General features: G+C 33.1%; 1 protein-coding gene across 2 annotated transcripts; it reads right to left on the bottom strand.

Moving 5' to 3' along the window:
* Positions 1–241: 241 nt before the first annotated feature.
* Tpc1 (Thiamine pyrophosphate carrier protein 1) lies at positions 242–14,400 on the bottom strand. 2 transcript variants are annotated; one of them, XM_075289309.1, is made up of 3 exons: positions 13,907–14,400; positions 3,567–4,667; positions 242–879 (listed from the first exon to the last, which is right to left on the bottom strand). In XM_075289309.1, the coding sequence occupies exons 2-3, from the start codon at positions 4,262–4,264 to the stop codon at positions 561–563; spliced, it is 1,017 nt and encodes a 338-aa protein (XP_075145424.1). In that variant the 5' UTR covers positions 4,265–4,667; positions 13,907–14,400; the 3' UTR covers positions 242–560. The 2 variants fall into 2 exon arrangements, with proteins under 2 accessions (XP_075145424.1, XP_075145425.1); XM_075289310.1 differs by having other exon boundaries at positions 3,567–4,664.
* Between the last annotated feature and the right edge of the window lie 908 nt (positions 14,401–15,308).

The following is a 15,308-nucleotide window of genomic DNA, read 5'->3' as shown; positions in this document are numbered from 1 at the left end:
ATTATGTATTTCCTTTTTTCTTTTATCTTTGTTCGCTATGTACGATTGTCCTTTGTTTTCTAAGGATTCACTTTCTTCGTTTAGCCCCCGACTGCATGGTTCCTATATATGTCTCATTATTTGCTTCAGTTGCCCCAAGACATGTTTGTCCCCATTTTTGACTTCTTGTGGAATATATTGATAAGTTCCAAGGGAGTATCGCATATTTCCATAACAAAGAAACTTAAACAACACAAAATAATTTCCATGTAGAAGTGTATATATTCCCTTGTAGGAAACATCTTTATTATTTTACATTAATAGTAATAATAATAATAATTATATATTAAGGAAAAATTGTGCTTTTAAAAAATATATATCAACCATTGTTTTTATTTCCTTAAAAAAGAAAGAAGTGCACTGCATGTGAGTATGTGTATAATTAAAAATAAATTTAATGCTTATATACAAAAAATAATAAAAAACAAAAAAAAATAAACAAAAAATAATAATAATTAACTAAACACAATTTCAGTATTATATATGAAAGCTATTAATTAAATAATAACTTATATAAATCGTTATGTTGTCGCTTCGGAGGTCCATTTTATTTGTTTAAGTTTATCGTAAATGCTAAAATATAACGCGGTTGTCAAGCTCGATTTGAGAAGCGTGGGAGCGACGCCCTTATAAAGACCCTGTATGCCTTCCTGCTTAATGGTCTCAACAAAACAGCTATAGACGCCTGTACAGCGTATATTTTGTCCAAAGGTTTGACGATTCGATTCAAAACCTTGTATCTGCAAACGTTTTTTGATGAGGTCGAATGGGTAAACTATCGTCTTGGATAGCATACCAGATGACGCACCCATTAAAAGTAAAGTCCATGTGGGTAATTTACTAAAACGGTAAAACATTATTGAAAATTTGAAATCAAGTGGTGGATGATAGGTATATTAATTGTGACAATGAAAAAATGTGTTCTTTGTATATACGGGCATATTATCTATAGTGCTTTTTATTAATTCTCCCTATTAAGATTGACCGAAATAGAAGAGTTTGGAAAATAATAACAAATATATATGGAGCAGAATTCGGAAGGATCGTTCTATATTCTATATACTATGGATTTGAATAGATGGGGACAAGTGTAGATGCCAAAGAGGTCAACCCAAGCAAATGGTTTATATATAGGTTCGATATTGCCTTTCATTGAATTTGATCCACAAGAAAATCTGTGCCAAGTTTCAGTAGGACCTGACAAATATTTACATACTCTTTAAGTAAAATTCCAAATATCAATAGTAAATGTGGATATTTTTTTTTGAACTTGATTAGATGAAATTTTTTCTTCATGAGGTTTCCGAATTTAAATCTTGGGGGGTAGGTTTATATGGTAGCTATATATAATTATGGACCGATATGGACTATTGTCTTACAAGGTTGTTAACCAAATTTCAACTGGATCAGATGAAATTTGTTCTTCCAAGGTTCCGGAAGGCAAATCTTGGGACTACATATAATTATTGACCTATATGGACCAATTTTGCATTAGAGGGCATTAGAGCTCGACCGAAGCGCTTTTTTTTGGCAATAATCGACCGAAGACAATTATTTTCCTCAAATTTTTAATTAAAGAAATTTGGTGCGTTTTAGTTCAATATTAAAATATTTTTCCTACAAATGCATAAATACAACAATAAAAGGTAATTCAGTCCAGTAGTTTGATATTATAATGACAAAAAAAGGTTTTTTTTTTATAATTTTTTCTTACGTTTTATTTGTACTGAGTGTTTTGACTGAGACAAATTCAACAATTCAATATCAAATAAATTATTCAAAAAGCTTCGGCTTCGGTTAATCGGCCCCTTACCTCCGAAGGCCGATTCATGGCCGATTATCGATTTTTGCTTCGGTCGAGCTCTAGAGGGCATATACTAACATCACGTACCAAATTTCAACCGGATCAGATGAGATTTGCTCTTAGAAGAGGATTCGTAAAGCAAGTCTGGGGATCAGCTTGTATGGAGGCTATACCTAGGTTAGGTTAAGTGGCAGCCCGATGTATCAGGCTCACTTAGACTATTCAGTCCATTGTGATACCACATTGGTGAACTTCTCTCTTACCACTGAGTGCTGCCCGATTCCATGTTAAGCTCAAGGACAATGACAAGGGGGCTATACCTAACAGTGGTCCTATATGACCCATATGCAATACCATCCGACCTACTTATACAAAGTTTCAAGTCGACAGTTTGTTTCGTTCGGAAGTAAGCGCGATTTCCACAAGCGGAGGGATATCGCTAAATCGACTCTGAATTTTATCACAACCCAGAAAATATATACTCAAGTCTGAGACCAATATTTCGATGTGTTACAAATGGGATGATAATGTTAATATACCGCCCATCCTATGGTATGGCATAAAAAGTGTGGATGGGGAAAATTTTTCGTTGTGGTAGGACTGAGAAGCAAGAGAACCTATTCTTTGCCACGGGGAGACAAAAAGGCGGAGAAAACGCCAGAGAGAGACCACAGAAAAAAATTTCACGAAATTTTTTCCAATCAAAGTCTTAATTGAGTTTTAAAAAAATTAATTGATTCAACAAATTTTTTAATTGAAACAAAAGTTAATTGAAACAAAAATCACAAAATAGTAATAGTATCAATTAATTTTTTAATTGATACTATAAGTTCTGTAATTGAAGACATTTCAATTAAAAAATTAATTGGATCAATTGGGGATAGAGAATAAAATTTCTTTGAAAGTAAAAGATGGAGGTACCCAGCAAAAAAATTTGGAAGTTCTTCCAAAGGCACAACTTTAAAAGCACTTCCAGAAGATGCACTCCCAATGATGTTCTTTATTTTAACTATCCAGGAAAATCTTTTAATTCATTTTTTTTTATTTATAACATACTTTTGTCATACTTTTAATGGGTAATTTCAACTTTTTTTGTTTCAAATAGGTTAAAAACAGAGTAAGAAGTGATAACATGGTACAAATTATTTAAATTTTGTCGAAAAAAAATGCTAAATGCAATCTGAAAAATTGTGAATTTTTTAAAATATTTGAAGTCCAACGTTTCCGAGATGCGTTTGAATCGATTAAAAATTATAAAAAATTATAAAAATTATTTATTTGACAAAATATCACCGAATTTTTTAATTTACATCCAAAACATTGAATTCGGATCACACCTAAAGAAGTGATGCAAATTCAGTGCAACGGCTGTTGAAATGGAGGACTTCCGTCCTATGACAAGCCCATGTTAAATTCATCGCTTCTGCGTCAATTTTGCACCACTTCCGGATCCAAAAAGAACATTTTCATTACTTTTTTGGCGACGCTTTTTTTTGCTGGGTAAAGAGATTTCCTCAAATAAAACGCCCATCACAAATCCGAGATGGTGGCCCTATGTATAATCTTTGAAAACCTCTAACGTATGAATTATGATTGGAAATAAATGGATATCTTTCGATATTTAGTTAGAATATTACATTTGTGATTTTTATTTCCCAGAATCCCACATTTAAAATTTTTAAATTTGATATGATAAAGAATTTTTTTTGTTATTAACACTTACCTTCTCTCCTCTACGTGGAAAAAATTACAGGCTGATTGTGAAAACAGTCGATAAAACATAAAATTTGAACCCATAAGTGGGGTAATTTGTAATAAAGCCGATGAAAGTCCTCGATACATTCCTCGGGCACCTTCGTTGCGTATAATTAGTGAAACAGCCCGTGTTGCATTGCGGTAGCCCTTACTAGTATCCTGGGCAATTAGACGTGTTCGTATCACATCAAGTGGTGTTGAAACAATAACAGCTGCACTTCCAGCCACAGCACCACATATAAAGTTCGATAGATTTGGTTTGTCCTTAAGATATGAGGTTTGTTTGGAGTATAAACTTAATTGTTCGTATGTCCAAAATTGTGAAATGCCATACATAACACTTAGCACTTGGGCTGGGTTGTGGCCTTTCCAAAAGGCAAATAGGCCTTCTTCTTTGAATATCGTTCGTACCGCCTGTGTAATGGAAATATATTTGGATTTTTTTAAGCCACTCTTACCAATTGGCTCTACTTGAAGCTGAAAGCGTATCTTTAAAACATCCAGAGGTTGACATGTTGTTCTTGTAATGGCTGCTGCCAAACCACCGGATATAATTTGGTGTAATTGTTCCTTTTTGCTATGTGTTCGTTTTTTGGTTGGGGTTTTAGTTGGTTCCACAGGTGCTGCCGCTGCGCTGACGCTTGTTGCTGTATTGTTCGTAGCCATCTTTACAGTTAGTGGTAATAATTTCCAATATGACCATGAAGAAAGCTTTTTAGCCTGTTTGTAATATAGGGGGGCGATGGTATCAAGCGCGTGTGTTTATAGTTTGTGCGCTTTGTGCGAGCATTAACTCGCAACTGAAAACAAAGTAAGTTTCACTTTTTTTGTGGGGTTTTCGTGTTGTTGGCTGAATGTATGAATGAATGAAATGTTTTTGTCCAACTATTGTTCATTTGCTGGCATGTTATTGTGTTACTGCTACTGCGGAAAGGTATTTTTGGACTACGCTATGAAGTAATAGCCTATGCGCATCAGTGCCAGAGGTTGTTTACGCAGATCATCCAAGTTGGCTACAAGGCGTAATTGACTTCTTAGAAACTATGTTTGCACTGCGTACTCTGTACTACTGTAATAAAAAAAATTGAAGAAAAAACAAAACAACAAAAAATTACTTAATAAACATAAATACCACATAGAGTTGTCATGTCTTACAAAATAAGTAAGGCTTGTTGAAATAGAAGCTCAACAATATGTAGACTCTTATCTACATACGAATTCTGGATCAATATTCAACATGCGAATATTGACCTATGGTTGATATTCATCACAAAAGAAAAATAAAAAACAAAGGAAAATAATATGGAAATTAGCATTATATGTATATTAAAAATGCAAAAATGATGTTTTTAAAATTTTCTTCCTTGTATAACTAAAATTGCCCCTTTAAGATGTTTTTGGGATATGTATTGACATTTTCTTAATCTTATAAAATATTCTTTTCAAGGCTAAATGCCTTTTTATACCCTTCACTTCCCAACTGTGGTACAGGATATAATAAGTTTGTGCATTTGTATGTAACGCAAAGAAGGAAAAGTCAGAGACCCATTGTTTAGTATACCGATCGACTTAGAATTGCATTCTGAGTCGATTTAACCATGTCCATCTGTCGATTCATGTATTTTTGTGTGCAAAGTACAAGTCGCAGTTTAAGTCCGATTGTCCTCAAATTTGGCATGGGGTCTTTTTTAGGAACAAAGACAATCGCTATTGATCGGTTCAGATTTAGATATAGCTGCCATATATATTAATCACCAATCTGGTCATAATTGCCGTGTTTATCAACCGATCTTCTTCAAATTCCGTACATCTCAAAATTTTATAAGTCTAATATCAGCCAAATCGGTTGAGATTTAGATATAGCTTCCATATATATCTTTCGCCCGACTTAGACTCATATGACCACAGAGGCCAAAGTTTAACACCCAAGTACGTGAAATTTTATACAGAGAGAGTACCTTTGACATTCTACCAATGCTGGCTAAGTTTGGTTGAAATCGGTTCAGATTTAGATATAGCTTCCATATATCTTCCGCCCGATTTAGACTCATATGACCATATAGGCCAAAGTTTTACACCGATTCACGTAAAATTTTGTACAGAAAGTCGAATAGATATACTACAAGTACTTGCTAAATTTGGTTGAAATCGATTCAGATTTAGATATAGCTCTCATATATATCTTTGGTCCGATTTAGACTCATATGACCGTAGAGGCCAAATTTTTACACCGAATGACGTAAAATTTTACACAGAGAGTCGAATTGATATTCTACCAATGCTGGCTAAGCTTGGTTGAAATCGGTTCAAATTTAGGTATAGCTCCCATATATATCTTCCGCCCGATTTAGACTCATATGACCATAGAGGCCAAAGTTTAGCACCGATTTACGTGAAATTTTATACAGAGAGTAGATTTGACATTCTACCATTGCTGGCTAAGTTTGGTTGAAATCGGTTCAGATTTAGATATAGCTCCCATATATATCTTCCGCCCGAGTTAGACTCAAATGACCATAGAGGACAAAGTTTTACCCCGATTTATGTGAGGCTATGCACAGGGAGTAGAACTAATATTATAGCTATCCATGCCAAATTTGGTTAAAATCGGTTCAGATTTAGATATATATCTCCAATATGTATCTTTCGTCCGTTTTAGACTCATATGACCGTAGAGGCCAAATTTTTACACCGATTCACGTAAAATTTTGCACAGAGAGTCGAATTGATATTCTACAAGTGCTTGCTAAATTAGGTTGAAATCGATTCAGATTTATATATAGCTGCCATATATATCTTCCGCCCGATTTAGACTAATATGACCATAGAGACCAAAGTTTAACTACGATTTATGTAAGGCTATGTAAAGGGAGTAGAACTAATATTATAGCTATCCATGCCAAATTTGGTTAAAATCGGTTCAGATTTAGATATAGCTCCAATATATATCTTTCTCCCGATATTAATTTAATAGGCCCTAGAGAAAATTGAAGAAAAAACAAAACAACAAAAAATTACTTAATAAACATAAATACCACATAGAGTTGTCATGTCTTACAAAATAAGTAAGGCTTGTTGAAATAGAAGCTCAACAATATGTAGACTCTTATCTACATACGAATTCTGGATCAATATTCAACATGCGAATATTGACCTATGGTTGATATTCATCACAAAAGAAAAATAAAAAACAAAGGAAAATAATATGGAAATTAGCATTATAAAGGGTGATTCTTTTGAGGTTAGGATTTTCATGCATTAGTATTTGACAGATCACGTGGGATTTCAGACATGGTGTCAAAGAGAAAGATGCTCAGTATGCTTTGACATTTCATCATGAATAGACTTACTAACGAGCAACGCTTGCAAATCATTGAATTTTATTACCAAAATCAGTGGCAGAAAATCCGCTTTTTTATCGACAAATTTTGTTCAGCGATGAGGCTCATTTCTGGTTGAATGGCTACGTAAATAAGCAAAATTGCCGCATTTGGAGTGAAGAGCAACCAGAAGCCGTTCAAGAACTACCCATGCATCCCGAAAAATGCACTGTTTGGTGTGGTTTGTGCGCTGGTGGAATCATTGGACCGTATTTTTTCAAAGATGCTGTTGGACGCAACGTTACGGTGAATGGCGATCGCTATCGTTCGATGCTAACAAACTTTTTGTTGCCAAAAATGGAAGAACTGAACTTGGTTGACATGTGGTTTCAACAAGATGGCGCTACATGCCACACAGCTCGCGATTCTATGGCCATTTTGAGGGAAAACTTCGGAGAACAATTCATCTCAAGAAATGGACCGGTAAGTTGGCCACCAAGATCATGCGATTTGACGCCTTTAGACTATTTTTTGTGGGGCTACGTCAAGTCTAAAGTCTACAGAAATAAGCCAGCAACTATTCCAGCTTTGGAAGACAACATTTCCGAAGAAATTCGGGCTATTCCGGCCGAAATGCTCGAAAAAGTTGCCCAAAATTGGACTTTCCGAATGGACCACCTAAGACGCAGCCGCGGTCAACATTTAAATGAAATTATCTTCAAAAAGTAAATGTCATGGACCAATCTAACGTTTCAAATAAAGAACCGATGAGATTTTGCAAATTTTATGCGTTTTTTTTTAAAAAAAAGTTATCAAGCTCTTAACAAATCACCCTTTATGTATATTAAAAATGCAAAAACGGTGTTTTTAAAAATTTCTTCCTTGTATAACTAAAATTGCCCCTTTAAGATGTTTTTGGGATATGTATTGAAATTTTCTTACTCTTATAAAATATTCTTTTAAAGGTTAAATGCCTTTTTATACCCTTCACTTTCCTCCTGTGGTACAGGGTATAATAAGTTTGTGCATGTGTATGTAACGCAAAGAAGGGAAAGTCAGAGACCCATTGTTTAGTATACCGATCGACTTAGAATTGAATTCTGAGTCGATTTAACCATGTCCATCTGTCTATTCATGTATTTTTGTGTGCAAAGTACAAGTCGCAGTTTAAGTCCGATTGTCCTCAAATTTGGCATGGGGTCTTTTTTAGGAACAAAGACAATCGCTATTGATCGGTTCAGATTTAGATATAGCTGCCATATATATTAATCACCAATCTGGTCATAATTGCCGTGTTTATCAACCGATCTTCTTCAAATTCTGTACATCTCAAAATTTTATAAGTCTAATCTCAGCCAAATCGGTTGAGATTTAGATATAGCTCCCATATATATTTATCTTTCGCCCGATTTAGACTCATATGACCACAGAGGCCAAAGTTTAACACCCAAGTACGTGAAATTTTATACAGAGAGTACCTTTGACATTCTACCAATGCTGGATAAGTTTGGTTGAAATCGGTTCAGATTTAGATATAGCTTCCATATATCTTCCGCCCGATTTAGACTCATATGACCATATAGGCCAAAGTTTTACACCGATTCACGTAAAATTTTGTACAGAAAGTCGAATATATATACTACAAGTACTTGCTAAATTTGGTTGAAATCGATTCAGATTTAGATATAGCTCTCATATATATCTTGGTCCGATTTAGACTCATATGACCGTAGAGGCCAAATTTTTACACCGAATCACGTAAAATTTTACACAGAGAGTCGAATTGATATTCTACCAATGCTGGCTAAGCTTGGTTGAAATCGGTTCAAATTTTGGTATAGCTCCCATCATAAGCGTAGGAAGGCCTCTGGGGAGGGGGCTTAGACCCCCCCAGAAAAAATTTAGCCCCCCCCAGAATTTGAAAACCTATTTACGATTTTACATTTTTATAAAAATTAAACAAGTATATACAACCGCACAAACTTCCGCTAAAGACTTTCATGCACAATCGAATTACTTGGGTTGTGGTAGCAGTTGTCGATGGCAATGTTTGAAGTCTGATATTTATGAAATAGAGCTGTGATTGAACTTATGGTTTAATTGAATAACTAAAGCTCCTTTATTATATTGTTTAGTCTGGCTTAGTCATCGTTTTTTATTTGATTTTTGGTCGACCTTTTGTTGGAATTATATAAATATTTATAAAGACCTCGAGCTTCACGAAACATCAATTTACAATAATTTTTATATTTGTTTGAATATTTTCAAAAATTGTCGATTTTTCTATAATGGATTTAGCATTTTTGTGGCAAAATTTGAATAATTTTTACCATTTTATTTATTCTTACTCTTTTTTAAACTATTTGAAAAAAGAAAACAAAAATTACGCATTAAAATATGAAAAAACTGAAGTAAAAAAACTTCCTGTGTAGTTAATATAATTAACTTCTTTGTGAGGACATTTTTGGAAGTGCTTTTAAAGTTGTGCCTTTAAAACAAATCCCAATTTTTTTGCTGGGAAAAGTGTGGAACTACTTTTAGTTGCTTTATTATATATTATTTTGATGTCTATTTTTTTATTAATTTTTATGAAATAAAACAATAATTGAACCTATTAGTTCAGTCTATAAATTTTAAGCTAGGGGGGCTATAGCCCCCCCTAGGAAAGTTGTCTAGCTACGCTAATGGCTCCCATTCCATTCCCATTTCCGCCCGATTTAGACTCATATGACCATAGAGGCCAAAGTTTAGCACCGATTTACGTGAAATTTTATACAGAGAGTAGATTTGACATTCTACCATTGCTGGCTAAGTTTTGTTGAAATCGGTTCAGATTTAGATATAGCTCCCATATATATCTTCCGCCCGAGTTAGACTCATATGACCATAGAGGCCAAAGTTTTACCCCGATTTATGTGAGGCTATGTACAGGGAGTAGAACTAATATTATAGCTATTCATGCCAAATTTGGTTAAAATCGGTTCAGATTTAGATATATATCTCCAATATATATCGTTCGTCCGTTTTAGACTTATATGACCGTAGAGGCCAAATTTTTACACCGATTCACGTAAAATTTTGCACAGAGAGTCGAATTGATATTCTACAAGTGCTTGCTAAATTAGGTTGAAATCGATTCAGATTTATATATAGCTCCCATATATATCTTCCGCCCGATTTAGACTAATATGACCATAGAGACCAAAGTTTAACTACGATTTATGTAAGGCTATGTAAAGGGAGTAGAACTAATATTATAGCTATCCATGCCAAATTTGGTTAAAATCGGTTCAGATGTAGATATAGCTCCAATATATATCTTTCTCCCGATATTAATTTAATAGGCCCTAGAGACCTGAATTTTGGCTTTATTTCCTTAAAATTTTGCACAAAGAGTACAATGGATGGTTAAGTATGCTAAACTTCGTTGAAATCTGTTCAGATTTAGATATAACTCCCATATATCGTTCGGCATATTTAGATTCATATAACAACCGGAGACCAAATTTTCATTTCGATTTACAAAAAGGGCAGAACGACAGTGAAGATGTCCCCATACTTTCCACAAGAGATTTAGATAAGATTTCGGCTGTGTAAATGTAGCTCGATGTGGTCAAATATTGTCACAAACACAACAATTGACCACCTATCATGGTGAAATTTAGCCAATATCCTTTTGAAATCACCACTGCGCTAAGGAGCAAATATAAAAATTCCTTAAATTGTCGTATACTTCTAATACATGTGTATCGCCGGATAAATCATAATTGCACTTTTGTGCTATAATGGCTTTAGTTGTTTATTTTCCATATTGTTTCATTTAACTGTGTTTCGTTTCAATAAAGTCAATAGATATAGTAGAAGTTTAAAATTGTTTCTCCAAATCGATTCTGATCTAAATATTGTATATTTGTATATGGGAATGTAAACCTTAATATAACAGCTCCAAACAAATTTGAAGAAAAATTTGTAGAAAATTTTGTCAACATTTTATTCTTATAGATAATTTTGCAAAATTTTATTTCTACAGATAATTTTGTCAAAATTTTATTTCTATAGAAAATTTTGTCACAATTTTATTTCTATAGAAAATTTCATGTACATTTTGTCAAAATTTTATTTTTATGTAGAATTTTGTCAAAATTTTATTTCTATAGAAAATTTTGTCAAAATCTTATTTCTATAGAAAATTTTGTCAAAATTTGACTTCCATAGAAAATTTTGTCAAGATTTTATTTTTATGGAAAATTTTGTCAAAATGTTATTTCTATAGAAAATTTTTAAAAAAATTTTATTTCTATAGAAAATTTTGAAAAATTTTATTCCTATAGAAAAAAAATTAATTTCTATAGAAAATTCTGTCAATGTTTTTTTCTATAGAAAATTTCATGAAAATTTTGTCAAATTTTCTTTTCTATAGAAAAATTTTGCCAAAATTTTATTTCTATAGAAAATTGTGTCACAATTTTATTTCTATAGAAAATTTCATGTGAATTTTGTCAAAAATTTATTTCTATAAAGAACGTTGTCAAAATTTTATTTCCATAGAAAATTTTGTAGAAAATTTTGTCAAAATTTTATTTTTATAGAAAATTTTGTCAAAAATTGTATTTCTATAGAAAATTTTGTCTAAATTGTGATTTTTGTCAAAATTTTATTTCTATAGAAAATTTTGTCAAAAAATTTATTTCTATAGAAAATTTTGTCAAAATTTTATTTCTATAGAAAATTTTGTCCAAATTGTGATTTTTATAGAAACTTTTGTCAAAATTTTATTTCTATAGAAAATTTTGTCAAAATCTTATTTCTGTGGAAAAATTTTGTCAAAATTTTATTTCTGTTGGTTTTGATCTCAGCTTAAAACCATGCATTGACTAAACAACAACAACAGAGGAAAAGTATGCTTGTCAAATTTATTAGGCCAAAGCCCTATAGACTGCAAGATGGTTGGATGTATAGCTGTTTCGGAATTACCACATTCCTCATCAGCATCCACTACTTGCAGTAAAACTATCAACCAATTATCAGAATAAATTCGTGTAATTCACTCAAATTCATATCAAAAATATTGGTATACATAGTTGTGAAGTATATAATATAGTCGGCCTCGCCCGACTTTAGACTTTCCTTACTTGTTTTTTTTTATAACGTACTGATTTTTCAAGCTATTTGGCAATATGATCGCATATGTAAAAATCGGTGCATTGAAGGGATATCATTAACGAGTTTTTAATAAATAAGAGTGTGTAATTACAACATAATGTATGGCGATTTTGGTTGGAGAAAAACATTGCAGCATTCTCAAAAATGATTGGAAATCATAAATTTTGGATCCCGCATCCTTCACAACCTTATAGACTTAACATTTGGGCGAAAATACAATGAGGAATAATGTGGTGTAACACCCAGGCAACATATTTTTGCCAAAAGAAATGGTCCATAGACTTTTTGATTTTGCGAAATTGGGAAAGCCTATATATATATATGAAATGATGGTCTCACTATTACAAAAACAACTTATTCAGCCGCCATATATCATTTTGATTGTCAATTAAAGGGCAAACTGCAATTTTATCAATTTTTGTTTCGATTTCAATAAATAATTTTCTCGATAATATCTAAATCTGAACCGATTTCACCCAAATTTAGCAAACATTGGTAGAATGTCAATTCTAATCTCAGTACAAAATTTCACGTAAATTGGTAGTAAACTTTGGCCTTTGTGGTCATATGAGTCTAAATCGGGCGAAAGATATACATATATGGGAGCTGTATCTAAAACTGAAACGATTTCAACTAAATTTGTCACAATTGACGACAACATCAATTGTACTTCTTGTACAACATTGTGAGCAAATTAGGGTAAAATTCTAGCTTCTGGGACCATATATGTATGTAAGTATATATAGGGCGAAAGATATACATATATGGGAGCTATATCTTAATTTTCACCGATTTGGCTTATATTTTGCAAGATTTTCGAATCGCATTCAATATTCAGATGTTCGGAATTTGAAGAAGTTCGGAATTTGAAGACACGCAAATTTTTAACAAAATCAATAGCGATTGTCTTTGTCCCGAAAAAAATACCCTATGCCTAATTTGAGGACGATCGGACATAAACCGTGACATGTACTTTGCACACAAAAATACATGAACAGACAGACAGACAGACGTAGCTAAATTGATTCAGAATTCAATTCTAAGACGATCGGTATACTAAACGATGGGTCTCTGACTTTTACTTCTTGGCGTTACATACAAATGCACAAACTTATACCCTGTACCACAGTAGTGGTGAAGGGTATAAAAAGTAAATGGTAAATTAAAAGTATTGAATGCAAATACATTGCTTCTCATAAAAGGAAATACAAATAGTCCACACTTCGTTGACCTACATCTTGGGATTGAGAGTGAAGTACGTCCACAACAGATCGACAAAGGTAAAGATATTTATATTTATATCGTTTGACATGGGATAGATAAAAATGTCTATGAATATCTGCCAAATTTTACCGTGTGAATCATTTTTTTAATCAAACATTTTTTTTCAAATATTGCTGTAACATGCATAAATTATTATCCACCGACTGACATACCTATAATTAAAATTTCCTATGGTTTTCAGAAGACTTAATGTCTGGAGTGTTTGTGTTTGAATCTTTCAACAGGTGTTAAATATTTAAATAACTATTTTGACATTCACACCTTTGCCATCAATTTAGCAATGTAGAGAGTCAAGAGCCACGAGAAGAGACTGTTAAACAGCGTAACAAACTATTTCTTTGGAATGAAAGAAAGATCACAGCCATCGAATTTGGGATGGGTACTTGTAAGCCTTGTTACTTTGATTGCAAAATTTGCAAAGCTGTAGGGCAAGTTCCTGACAGTCCAAAATATATTATTTTGGAGAAAATGGTTTGCATCATCGAAACACGTATATACAATGTGCGTAATAATGTATTGGCTGCAAAAACTTATAACTTACCACAAAGTTGGCATAAATACTGCAATTATCCCCGTTGTACATGAAAAGAAAGTTTCAGCTTGTAAATCTCACATTTATTTGTAATTTCATACGCCAAATATCGATTCACTTGATAGTGTCCGCATATATGTTTTTATTTTAATTAATCACCAATAATAATATGTATATTTTTACATAGTCCGATGGCATTGTCTAACCACCTGTTTACGTTGTACCGACCAAAGATTTCTTGATTTCTGCATGCGGCGGCTGGCTGTTATGTTTTTACACGCACGTATTTCTCTGTAAGTTTCTCACTTTCTTTTCTCTCTGTTTATATATATGTGAGCATAGTCTCAGTGTTGGATATCAGCATAGAGTTCCATAAATATTTGTATGAGTATTACTTGTAGCCACTAGTTGGCCGCTCTGGAACTGGTTTCCAAGAGTTTGTCCAAAATGAAATCACAAGGCACAAGGTTACGTCAAGATTGAAAATAACAACAACAACAAATAACGCCACAATGGCAAGTAAACAAAGCCCTTTCTCTGATAAGAAACATATGATTTTGAGCACCGTCATAGACCAATTAAGGTATAGACATCTCAAGTGAATTCACAGCGCTGTAGTTTGTCTGCACACCGTAGAGGGCTCTTTTACGTCTGCAATGCAGTGATTTTTTAATTAGGCTTTAATTTGTTATCTTTCCTTTGTTTTTGTGGTGAAACACCAAATATTGTAAAAGCATATAAAATTCTATATATCCACACCTTTTTCGTAATGCAAATTGACTGATTTGTACGGCAATTCTCGTTTTCAACAACGAAACATGGTTCAAACCAGGGTGAGTTATCAAAGTATGTCTCAATAGGGCTGTTTTCTTTTTGCACTGATAACCAGTGCTAAAAGAAAACGCAAAAATGTTATCAGTTCAAATTTCGATTTTGATTGGCAACACTTGGCCCCCAGCTGTCAAAACCAATGTATTGTTTACAAATAAAAATACGCGGTAGAAAATTAATAATAAATTTAAACCATAAACGAAAGAGTTATTATTTCTCGAAATAATAACTCATTGAGGGTTTGCTGTCTACCTTTTCACAAGCTTTATTGAGATGAGGCAAAACAAAAACAAAACAGACTCGTTGAACAACTCAACAGTGAAGTTGAAAAAAGATTACAAAAATGAATCCAGCTTCCACTGCCGCCGTCAAAGCTAAAATAATTTCGGATGTTCCAATGGAAGTATTCATTTGAAAATGGAATGCAAACTTGTAATACTCAATTGTCTTTTGTGTGGCACTCATTGGGCATAATGGTGGTCTTCAACAATCCGAATTATCGTATCTGGTCGCATATTTGTTGCTTTGGAGAATGATGACACACTTGGTATTCAATTGCAAAAACATCCAGACGTAGACA

The sequence above is a fragment of the Haematobia irritans genome, chromosome 1 (genome assembly GCF_050003625.1).
Source record: "Haematobia irritans isolate KBUSLIRL chromosome 1, ASM5000362v1, whole genome shotgun sequence".
Lineage (NCBI taxonomy): Eukaryota > Metazoa > Arthropoda > Insecta > Diptera > Muscidae > Haematobia > Haematobia irritans.
Note: the sequence above shows the minus strand (reverse complement) of the source record. Positions and strands in the feature narration are given on the sequence as shown.

Excerpts from the sequence above, each read along its gene's own strand:
- Tpc1 (XM_075289309.1), bottom strand. The coding sequence starts at position 4,264 with ATGGCTACGAACAATACAGCAACAAGCGTCAGCGCAGCGGCAGCACCT. Across the intron at positions 880-3,566 it reads TTCCACGTAGAGGAGAGAAG|TAAATTACCCACATGGACTT; the intron begins GTAAGTGTTAAT and ends TTACCGTTTTAG.